At 50.5% G+C, this 9913-nt stretch overlaps 6 protein-coding genes and 1 non-coding gene across 12 annotated transcripts in view; 4 read left to right on the top strand and 3 right to left on the bottom strand.

Annotated features, from left to right (window-relative positions):
• Positions 1-33: 33 nt before the first annotated feature.
• On the bottom strand, positions 34-105 carry H257_05643. Its single transcript has one exon. It is a non-coding gene; the product is annotated as a tRNA-Trp (tRNA).
• A 100-nt stretch (positions 106-205) lies between these two features.
• H257_05642 (hypothetical protein) lies at positions 206-1214 on the top strand (the record flags this gene model as incomplete). Its single annotated transcript, XM_009830578.1, has 2 exons — positions 206-896; positions 949-1214. A coding segment is annotated over one exon (591 nt), but the record flags the coding sequence as incomplete, so codon positions are not given.
• An 810-nt stretch (positions 1215-2024) lies between these two features.
• H257_05641 (hypothetical protein) lies at positions 2025-2998 on the top strand. Its single transcript, XM_009830577.1, has one exon. It carries the CDS (start codon positions 2072-2074, stop codon positions 2912-2914), a length of 843 nt encoding a protein of 280 aa, XP_009828879.1. The 5' UTR covers positions 2025-2071; the 3' UTR covers positions 2915-2998.
• Positions 2999-3428: 430 nt separating this feature from the next.
• Positions 3429-4591, bottom strand: H257_05640 (hypothetical protein). 4 transcript variants are annotated; one of them, XM_009830573.1, is made up of 4 exons: positions 4392-4591; positions 4249-4330; positions 3665-4189; positions 3429-3615 (listed from the first exon to the last, which is right to left on the bottom strand). In XM_009830573.1, exons 1-4 carry the CDS (start codon positions 4481-4483, stop codon positions 3502-3504), a joined length of 813 nt encoding a protein of 270 aa, XP_009828875.1. In that variant the 5' UTR covers positions 4484-4591; the 3' UTR covers positions 3429-3501. The 4 variants fall into 4 exon arrangements, with proteins under 4 accessions (XP_009828875.1, XP_009828878.1, XP_009828876.1 ...); XM_009830576.1 differs by having other exon boundaries at positions 3665-4330; XM_009830574.1 differs by having other exon boundaries at positions 3429-4189.
• H257_05639 lies at positions 4568-5288 on the top strand. Of its 2 annotated transcripts, XM_009830572.1 has the most exons (4): positions 4568-4615; positions 4666-4738; positions 4782-4875; positions 4940-5288. In XM_009830572.1, exons 1-4 carry the CDS (start codon positions 4595-4597, stop codon positions 5181-5183), a joined length of 432 nt encoding a protein of 143 aa, XP_009828874.1. In that variant the 5' UTR covers positions 4568-4594; the 3' UTR covers positions 5184-5288. The 2 variants fall into 2 exon arrangements, with proteins under 2 accessions (XP_009828874.1, XP_009828873.1); XM_009830571.1 differs by having other exon boundaries at positions 4666-4875.
• Positions 5289-5441: 153 nt separating this feature from the next.
• On the top strand, positions 5442-8200 carry H257_05638. 2 transcript variants are annotated; one of them, XM_009830569.1, is made up of 7 exons: positions 5442-5818; positions 5864-6025; positions 6070-6150; positions 6528-6824; positions 6900-7025; positions 7407-7550; positions 7620-8200. In XM_009830569.1, the coding sequence occupies exons 1-7, from the start codon at positions 5459-5461 to the stop codon at positions 8040-8042; spliced, it is 1593 nt and encodes a 530-aa protein (XP_009828871.1). In that variant the 5' UTR covers positions 5442-5458; the 3' UTR covers positions 8043-8200. The 2 variants fall into 2 exon arrangements, with proteins under 2 accessions (XP_009828871.1, XP_009828872.1); XM_009830570.1 differs by having other exon boundaries at positions 7407-8200.
• Positions 8201-9152: 952 nt separating this feature from the next.
• H257_05637 (hypothetical protein) overlaps positions 9153-9913 on the bottom strand; it is a gene marked incomplete at both ends in the record, with an annotated part of 1769 nt that continues 1008 nt past the window's right edge. Inside the window, one exon of the mRNA XM_009830568.1 lies at positions 9153-9875. Within this exon, the coding sequence (XP_009828870.1) occupies positions 9153-9875 (723 nt within the window). The remainder of the gene's footprint in view (positions 9876-9913) is intronic.

Genomic DNA, 9913 nt, shown 5'->3' with positions numbered 1-9913 from the left:
GGCGAAGCCCATCTGTATATAGGTAAAAAGAAATGAGGAGTAAGGGAGTTGAACCCTTGACCGTTGGGTCTGGAATCCAACGCTCTACCACTGAGCTAACCCCCCATTGTTGGATTCTGAATTCAAGTTTGAGTTATGACCATTTCGTTTTTATACTTGGGGGGAAGTAATATGCATCTTCCCTACCATCAATCGGAACTGGTAAGCGTTACCGATATTGCGACTGTTGGTGTTGCTCGTGACTTCGAGAGTGACCATCTACTGTACTATGTATGTCCATCACTTGAGTGGCTCTGATAGTGAGTCGACGCAGAAGAATGACTGCCTAGCTTCACATGAAGGGCGCACAACACCGCGTCCACACCAACGCGTCAAAGTTAGCTGCCCATGCTGCAATGCTTTCGAGAATATTCAAAACTTGTGCGGTATTCCAGGAGTACAGCTTCAAGGGCCGAGTCCACCGATTCATTCACGTGATTGTCGATGTGGAGTGCTTCCCCATTGTTCTGCAGTCCACACGTGGGAATCGTTGGCTGACTCGACTTTCAAGATGCTGATGCTGGTGTTGGCAATTTTGGGGCACTTGTTCTCCTTCACGACAGGGTATGCGGCGGGATATCCCCCCAGATGTCGAAAGCAGTTGAGGATGAACCCTCCGTGCGTGAACACGGCAATGCGCTTCGCATGGCGAAAGGTCTCCGCTATGAACTGCAGCGCCAGTGCAGCTCGATCCAACCCCTCTTGTCGAGATTCACCGGGGTCGTTCGGTGCAAGCGGTCCTTCACTGCGAGCTTGATGCACTGCCGCCAAGATTGGGCAGTTCATAATCTCATCAGTTGTGTGGCCTTCCAGGAGTCCGTAATGCTCCTCTCGGAACCGTGCATCCAGTTCCACAGGTAGGCTCAACATCTTGCCAACACTTTCAGCCGTACCTCGCGCTCGTGATAGATCGCTACAAAGTTGACGCTAAGGAAGGATTGGATGCTACAGTACGTCATCATGATGCACCTCGACAAAAGAACGTCAAATGGGGTGGCTACATGCACCCGAAGCATGTGCGCCGCGACGTTGGCCGCTTGTTGGCGTCCCTCTTTGTTCAGTGGAATGTCCGAGTGGCCCTGCCACCGCCGGTCCACGTTCCACGCCGTCACGCCATGACGAATCAACCACACTTCGACCATGGCCTTCAATACGTTTTATACGCCTTTTCGGATAAAACGCACTTTGTTTTTTAGTATTTCGTTACTTTCAAACCCACTGATTATTTCAACACGCTTGTTGCGACTTTGTCGGTGACGACGACTTGGAATGCGGCGGGGGGTGCGGCGGTGGATGTGGAGGCTGCGGGGGGTACGTGGACGCTCCGATCCCTCCGTCCGGTTTCAATAACGCCAAGCAGTCGGCGGATTCGCTGAACAAAGCCGACTCGCTCAACGCCGCCAACCAGGTTTGCGCACGAGTCAGCCATGTACAGTCTGTAGTCATCGCACTGGCAGGGCTCTCGTCAAGATGGCAAACGAACGACAGCGGACGACAACGTGGTTAAGCCGCAAAAGTACGCCCAGGTCAAGTCTGTGCCAGAATATTGCAGAACATAGCTACTCAAAATGTAATTATAACCACAATTCTGGCTACATAGTTTACTCAAAATGGAATAGTAACCACGATTCTGGCTACATAGTTTGGCTAGTATCGTTGGAGTAAAGTCACCTGGTTGTGATATGGCTGGTTCGAAGTCATACTGCACACATTTCTAACATGCCCACAGGCAGCAGCCTCTCCTGCCTGCAGCATTCGGTATTGCCGTTATAGCAAGTGAATACATTGTGATCGCGAGACGCTTTCTGAGATCGATCGTTAACCGACGTGAGCCTGAGACGACAAAGTCCATGAAAAGCCGCGAGATCTTTGGTTTCGAACGAATTGATTGGCTGAGGGAATATTTCCCGTCCTGGGATTGGTGGAATTTTCGCCGCTTCTATTTTTACGCACCAACCGGCAGTTTTTCAGACCAATTGCATCTCCAGAAACCACTTGGTTCCTGTGCGCCGCACAACACTTCCATTTCGTCATGCCGATGCCGATGCTGTTGTGTATGTGCTTCCCCAAGGACAAATCGTCCCCGAACAAGCCATCGACCCCCGGAGCGTACGACTGCACGACCATCGGCACGCCGTTCGCCATCTCCCACGACTTTCACGTGTCGTACAACTTTGAGCAGGCGCGGTTTGAGATCCAAGGAGAGGGCCCACCTCCCCCCGAGGTCGAGTCCCAGCTCGAGAACTGGAACATGCATCAGCATTTCAATGTCCCGATCCAACAAATTCCTCGCGTTGCGCTACCTGCGTATACGGACCGCATTCCAGCCGTCCTGCTTATGCTACAGCATCAGTTCTACGCGCAAAATGGCCATATCGTTCCGTACATTTTCAGGGAAAGTCCAGGAAAAGCCGACCGCGACCGCGCAATTCAAGCCATCAACAGTGGCACGTTTTGTGGGGACGACATATCTGACGTCCGCATCGTCGCCGACCTTATCAAGGTTTGGTTCCGCGAGTTACCGACGCCACTGCTACACCAAATCCCGCTGACTCTCATGGAGCACATTAACTCGTCATCCGCGTCAAGTGTCTGTCCCGACATGCTGGAGTACATGGGAGCCATGGAACTATCGATCCTACAGTGGCTCGCAGACGTGCTTCTGCATGTAGCTTCCTTCGAGCATGTCAATCACATGGGGATCGAACAGCTCGCCATTATCCTCGCACCAAACCTCATCCGCATCGACACTCCAAACCCCATGGTCGCCGTGACTCTGTCCAAAGCAAGTGTAGACTTTCTCCGACGATTTCTCAAGCACCGAAGTGGAAGTGTGAACACCGCAGCAGAAGTCAACCTACCTCCTGCAGTCTAATAACTTATTTATTTGTCATTTATTGAGTCACAGCCTCAGTACCATTGTTGCCAGTACTGGTATACGGTTAACGATAGAATAATGGTGCTATTGTGCTTTCGAGTGAAATTTCATTGTGTTGTGGTGTTGAAATTTAAATCGATTTGATTGGCTACTTCAGATGAGCTCAAAATTATTAGCCAATCAAAACCTTCTAAATGAAATTCAACCAATCAGATCGATTGTGGATCGGTTTGGTCGGCACGATTCGATTGCACTCCCTCCCCAAATTTGTATCAAATCGACAATAACAGTGCAATTTTCATACACATAAACAGTAAATTGTGGGTCAAGCAGATCAATTCCAAAAATATCAACAATGTACCGGTAGCAACAAATCAAGAAAGCTACGTGCAATGCTTGTGTGTAGTACAATTATTCTAGCAATTTATGTGCCGATTCTAGCAATATCTGTGCCGATTCTAGCCATTTCTGTGCCGATTCTAGCAATTTCTGGGACTACCAGGCGTTCAAAGGCGCAAATAAAATTTCGACTTTTTCGTCCATTCGGGAATTATCCACGGCATCAACACGACGACGTTGTTAACTCACAATCGGGCAATCACTTGGTCCAATTCTTCCGTCGTGGCCACGTGGAATCCATGGGCCGCCGTCACAATTGCCAGTTCCACGTTGATGCTGGTCAGCTTTTCTTCCATGTGCTACGTACAAACATGTGAGTATCGCCATCCTTCATGCGAGGCCAAGTACCTGCTTGAGCGTGCCGATGGCAAGCTTTTGTGCGTCCAAAAGCGACATGTCTTCGCTGTAGCTCTCCTTCAGGTTGTTCTGCGCACCTTGTTGACCCGACCCAATCGCCTTGGCGTGGACGCGGAGGTACGTGCCGGACGGGTCCGAATAGAACAAGTGCGGGCCAGTGTCGTCAACGCCAGCCAAGAGAAGCGCCACGCCGAATGGGCGACTCATCTTCTGCTTGTGCGAGTTTTCGTCGTTGCCTTCACCGAACGACAGCGCCAAATCGCACACGGCTTGGGTCAACGCGTTCACACGGATAGGCTCGTTGTACGAAAACCAATGGTTCGTCGCCTCCACGCGCGCATGATCGATCAACGTGCGCGCGTCCGCAGTGAGTCCACTCATGGCCGCCCCGATGTGGGAATCGACCTCCATGATCTTTTCGATGCTGCTTGGCTCCAGGAGCGTCGATGTGATGCGCTTCTCCACAGCCAATACGACACCTTCTTTTGTCCGGATACCCACAGCAGTGGTCCCCATCTACGTGGCCAGGATCATCATGCTGCTCACGACAGGGAAGGAGGAGGAATCGTGACTACCTTGATGGCTTCGATGGCATATTCGACTTGGAACAGGCGACCTTCAGGGGAGAAGGTGTTGACACCACGATCGTATTCAGTCCTGTTCAGGGAAGAGCCGTGATGAGTACGACGTGCAAGGATCTACAGCGACGGCGACGTACTTGGTTTGAAACATGTTGCCTTCGTAGGATTGTCTACCAAATGCTGCGCTCCCCACATCAACCCCCTTGAAATCCGATAGATCGTACCACATCTATTTTCACGGGTTTAACTATTAATTACATTACGTTACTTGGACCATCTCATTGAATTATATGTACTTCATAACACCATATTTTAGGTTAGTACTGCGTTCCTTCCAGCAATGAATCAAGACCCACTACGAGTATCGGAGTAATGAGCTGTCGGGGAGCTCACTGTCGTCGGGTGATCTAGAGTTATGTCAAGCGAGTGGCCAAGAACGACGAAGACCTCGGGCAACTGTCGGAGGTTGCGCTGCAAAGGCTGCGTAGGCCTCCATGCACTCATAATTGACTTGACGTCGATTGTAGGCACTGTCACAGAGCACTTCATCGATGAAATAGGGGCACTTGCGGCGACTCATATGGCGAAGCACGAAGGAACTCCATTGACATCCGATATCTTGTACAATACCTCTTCCATTATTACATGTGCTAGACGAACGAGACTCCTAATAACGACGTGCCAGGAAGAGTCTCGTACACGCGTCGAAGTCACAAACCTTCGATCCTGTCCGGCATGTGCTTGATACATTGACAATCCCGCCGCACCGCGAAAAGCCGGTGAAGAAACGTGTCAAGGCGTCCTCTCCTCGTCGCGCCAAGAAGGTGGTGAAGCGAACGACAGAACCTAAAAAGGCGGCATCCGTCGTGCAGCCCGCTCCTAGCGTAGACCTGATTGAAGAAGATGACGACTACGACGCCAGCGACTAATAATGTGCATGCATGCCTTCTTGGTCCTTCGTCGGCGTCGAGCCTATCTATCATGCATGTATCCACCCGTTGTCACCGGCTCCACCGTCATGAGAACGTTCCTTCCCATCTGGTTTTCGATAATTATGGGTCCCCCTACAAGGTTCCAGTTGACCAGTCATGGGTTTTAGGGTCCCGTGCCCCAATATTCATCATGAGTACCGGATAATATATCCGGATGGGTCTGTCGGCTGGAGCACAAAAAGCAACAGTTTGTGATACTTGTCAACGCACAGATGTGGGTTGTGCTCAAGTTTGGTGGCACAAGCGTGTCCACGGTACCTCGATGGCAGCGCATTTGCAACCGCGTGACCCAGGTCCTCGAAGAAGACGGTCATCCGCGTGTTTGGGTCGTCATCAGTGCGCTGACCCAAGTCACAAACCGGTTGACACAAGCGCTGGCCGACGCCATCTCTGGCACCAACCACTTGAAGTGTTACTTGGAGATCTTTGATCAACACATCGCGTTGGCACTCGAGCACAACTTGCTCTCGGCCGATGCTGCCGCCATTCTCGTCGAACACGAACACGCCAACCGTGCCTTGTCACCGGACAACGTCCCACCAGTCCTCGCGTCATTGATCCACGAGTTCCAGGTACTGTGTCTTGCAATGCAGCATCGTGCTTATCACGACGGGTAGAACGTTCGACGTGTGTTGGACGGCATCCGATTGACTGAAGAAGCGTCACCCCGGCTACGCGCTCGCATGTTGGCGTTTGGAGAACTCCTGTCGACCCACCTGGGACTTGAGATCATGAAGCAAGCCGGACTCGACCGTGTCGTTCGCGTCGACTCCCGTCAGGTTGGTCTCTCCACGTCCAACGTATCTTTACCATCCTGATGTAGCTTCTTTTGAGTGACGCCGAAGCCACCACGTCAGACATGGACCGGTACTTGGAAGCGAACGTTCAGCCGTCGGTCGATTCGGTGCGTCCGTCCTCATCTCATCCATCATATTGTCCTTTCACCCAAGATTTGGCCTTTTGGGCTGATTCGCCAAATGGATGGATCCATTCTTTGACTTTTGTATGTAAAGATCGTCCTATATCACACTAATGTCAGTCACACACACACTAATTTCAGTCACACTCTAATTCATTGTTGAAATGGTGAAGGGTGAAATTGATTGGCCACTTGAAAAGTGATCTGGGTTTTGATTGGTCGGTCGATTGTCTGCCGATTTGGTGATTTTCGAATCGACTTAACAATATCAGGTCCTTTTGACCAATACAGTATGGTGGAATGACTTGGAGCCGCACAAGAACGATTTGTTGATCTCTCTCACACACACCATGCGCTAGTAGGAGGGCCGATTAGACGACGCCAGTGGCGGCGCGACCGTGGTCCTCTCGCAAGGGTTCATTGCTGGCGTGGTTGCCCATACTGGCAAGTTGGATGTCGTGGAAACGTGCGTGCTGGGTCGGGGGGGAAGCGACACGTCCGGCGCGCTCTTCGCCGCGGCGCTTCAAGCGCTTCGTTACGAAATCTGGACCGACGTGCACGGAATGTACACGAGCGACCCTCGGTATGTCCCCCACGCGAGATTGCTGCGGAAACTGGACTACCGAGAGGCGCAAGAGTTGGCCGCCATGGGCGCCAAGGTACTTACGCACTAGTATATATATGTATATACATACCTACCTACCTACCTACCTTCACGAGTATTTGTATCGCAGGTGCTGCACCCGCGATGCATTGGTCCAGCGCATTGGGCCAACGTGCCCGTGGAGATTCGTAACACGAACGACCCGCATGGCGAGAAAACTGTGATCGGACACATGGAAGACTCGGGCAGTCCAAAGGTAGTGTCTACTCGTTATTGTTCATTCAGCCAAAATTGTGTTTGCCAAATCCATCCATCGATTTTTTGTACTGAATTTTCTACTACGTAGTATATATAATGCCCATCTCACACTCATTTAAATCACACACTAATTAGTTGTTAATTGGTTGAACGGATGATTTCCTGCAATCGGATTGGCTAATTTCATCTTCTGCCGATTGTTCTGCATATTTGGTTGTGTGTCGATTTATTCGGCACGTCGGTCCAGTTATAATACCATTGCAATGGGAGGATTCTTTGTGCAATGGTCAGTGTTGTGATGTTTATGTACCTACCATTGCAATGGACACGAATACTATAAATCCACTTGATCATGGGATGACGTTCCTTGTGATGGTAGATCATGGCGGTGGTCCGTCGTACCAACATGACGTTGGTAACCATCACCGCGTATGGCATGTGCGGCACGTCCGGGTTTCTTTCCAAAGTGTTTTTGCCGTTTGAAACACTCGGGATATCCGTGGATTTGATTGCCACGTCGCAGGTATTAATAGTAGTCTCTGTACACCGAGCCTGCGACACCGTTTTCGTGATTTCGTGTATGTGGTTGTAGTTTTCCGTGAGCGCGACGTTGGACCATATTCCCGGCGGCGTCGAAGGCACGTCGTTTGCGCTTTTGCTTATCGCACTCGAACGTCTGGGGTCCGTGGCCGTCGTGTCGTCCTGCGCGACCGTGTCCATCGTCGGCCGGCACTTGCGCACGTCCCTCGGCGAGCTCGGCCACTTGTTTGAGCTGCTCGAAGGCACCGAGGTGCTGCTTTTGAGCGAATCGGCCGAAGATCTAAACCTGTCGTTCGTCGTGCGGGACTCGGACGCCGACGGACTCGTCCAGCGCATGCACGCGGCGCTGTTTCCGCCGCCCGAGAACGCCTTCAGCTCGCCCATGCGGCGATCCATTTCCAGAGACGACTTGCTCGGGTCATCCTGGGCCGAACTTCGCGCACCGTCGACCCCCATGACCAACCTGCTCTTGTAGGCTCGATAGAATCGTTTCAACATAGACAACTTAGAACGATGATGCATGGTTGTCGTGGTTTGTTTTCTCCATCTGTCCAGGCCAGGGTCTGACATCGCAGTAGACGTGACCGACACACAAGAAGTGGTTCCAAGCCTGCGTGGCCAATATAGTTAGTATCAGTGATTTTCGTGATTTCACGGCATCTGAGTGGACAAAATTGGACAATTTTGAATTCGCAACGTGACCTGCCTTGCGAATTCCAAAAAGAGACAGACTCATGAAAAATAAAAATCATCAATACAAACTTGAAGATATATTTAATTGAAACTATGCAATTTCAGAATTATTTATGGAACTCGCAAGGTGGTTCACCTTGCGCAGCATACAAAATTGCCAATTATTTCTCCTTGCTTTTTCTGGTTAATGACCTCACCAAAATTTGCGGCGCATGTGAATTATAATTCCGGATGATTTTGGTGGCGAAAAATAAATTTGCGCCGGTTTCTGAAGTCCTCCATTGCCAAGCTTCTCCATTTCACAAAAAATACAACGATGTATCGGACAGGAGTCACAGTGAGTATATTTAGTACAAGTAAAATGACGCTCGACAATTTCAGGTGGATTTGACGTCGTTCGTCGAATCTACTGAAAATACCAAATTTAGCTGAAAGCATAATATCTATCTATGATTTAGACAAGTATCCACCACCTGATTTGCTTCGAAAATCGAAATATAAATAGATGGAACATCATTTGAAATATATTGAACAATGTGTGAAATATACCGCCTGGGGGTTGACATATACTAGTACCGGACATTAGTCGAAATACTACTACGTACTGTACTTAGCATAATGCAACGAAGTAAGGTCTGTACGAAATATATCGAATGTTCGGCGCGAACAAACGCACATGGCGCGAATCAGTTGTATGTCGGACGAAATAGACCGGAAATAACCTGAACTTAAACGAAAAATGGTGTACTAATAACACTAAACACTTCAACCACCAACACCAGTTCCGGACTACAGTATGGCCAAGAGATTTCCACCTCCCATCCAGTACCCCAATTACACAACTCGTGTAATACAAATAATACAAATGAATAATACTGGAGGAACTGTCCACTTAATGCGCAATCAAGACCTTGTCCTTGGGGGTTTCCGCGCCTTCGTAGGCCTCCTCGTGGGTCTTTTCTTCCATGTACGTCTTAACCGAGATGAAGGCGAGCACGAGACCGACGGTGGAGAGCGTCCAGTTGACAATAATGTTGGACACGGGCGAGATGGGGATGCCGCCCAGACGCCAGCCCACAGCAGCCATGCCAGATTGCACGCACTTGTAGTAACCGGCGTAGCGACCCAGCGTGGACATGTCGTCCGAGAACTGACCCATCAACCAGTACGCCCACACTTGCACGATCGAGTCGTTGAACCCGTAGAACATGTACAGCAAAAACTTGAGCCAGAACGCGCCTTCTTGGAAATCAATGTTCTTGTCCTTCTTGCCGTTGCCCAAGTCAAACTCCACTTGCACCCACATGGCCGAGCCCCACATCAACATGATGAGCACGGCGATCACAAAGATGGACTGCAACGCCTTGGGCTTCTTGCTGCCAGGGCGATCGAGGTACTTGCCCACGGTGAACGCGCCGAGCATCTGCGACCCCCAGTAGAACGCAGACGCGAACGAGCTGGACCGGGTGTTGAACAGCGACGTGTTGAAGAACGAGTGGTACTGGTAGAACCAGTTGGAGTACGCAAACAGCGGGAACATGAGCAGCATCTTGGGGTCCAAGAACGTCTTGAGCGTGGCCACGAACTCGGACACGGGGTTGGGCAAACGCTCCACCTTGACCATCGTGCCGTCGTTACGCACGACGTTGTTTG

The sequence above is a fragment of the Aphanomyces astaci genome (genome assembly GCF_000520075.1).
Source record: "Aphanomyces astaci strain APO3 unplaced genomic scaffold supercont1.10, whole genome shotgun sequence".
In the NCBI taxonomy this organism is placed as follows: domain Eukaryota; phylum Oomycota; class Saprolegniomycetes; order Saprolegniales; family Verrucalvaceae; genus Aphanomyces; species Aphanomyces astaci.
The sequence above is the reverse complement of the archived record's forward strand: the minus strand, read 5'-3'. Positions and strand labels throughout refer to the sequence as shown.

What these genes read in the sequence shown, in the direction of transcription:
- H257_05641 (XM_009830577.1), top strand. Translation starts at nt 2,072, where the DNA reads ATGCCGATGCCGATGCTGTTGTGTATGTGCTTCCCCAAGGACAAATCG.
- H257_05640 (XM_009830573.1), bottom strand. Translation starts at nt 4,483, where the DNA reads ATGTGGTACGATCTATCGGATTTCAAGGGGGTTGATGTGGGGAGCGCA. An exon ending in GGCAACATGTTTCAAACCAA is followed by an intron (nt 4,331 to 4,391) that starts GTACGTCGCCGT and finishes TTCCCTGAACAG; the next exon opens with GACTGAATACGATCGTGGTG. An exon ending in ATGCCATCGAAGCCATCAAG is followed by an intron (nt 4,190 to 4,248) that starts GTAGTCACGATT and finishes CTGGCCACGTAG; the next exon opens with ATGGGGACCACTGCTGTGGG.
- H257_05639 (XM_009830571.1), top strand. Translation starts at nt 4,670, where the DNA reads ATGTCAAGCGAGTGGCCAAGAACGACGAAGACCTCGGGCAACTGTCGG. An exon ending in CCATTGACATCCGATATCTT is followed by an intron (nt 4,876 to 4,939) that starts GTACAATACCTC and finishes ACGACGTGCCAG; the next exon opens with GAAGAGTCTCGTACACGCGT.
- H257_05638 (XM_009830569.1), top strand. Translation starts at nt 5,459, where the DNA reads ATGTGGGTTGTGCTCAAGTTTGGTGGCACAAGCGTGTCCACGGTACCT. An exon ending in TTCGCGTCGACTCCCGTCAG is followed by an intron (nt 6,026 to 6,069) that starts GTTGGTCTCTCC and finishes ATCCTGATGTAG; the next exon opens with CTTCTTTTGAGTGACGCCGA. An exon ending in AAGACTCGGGCAGTCCAAAG is followed by an intron (nt 7,026 to 7,406) that starts GTAGTGTCTACT and finishes TTGTGATGGTAG; the next exon opens with ATCATGGCGGTGGTCCGTCG.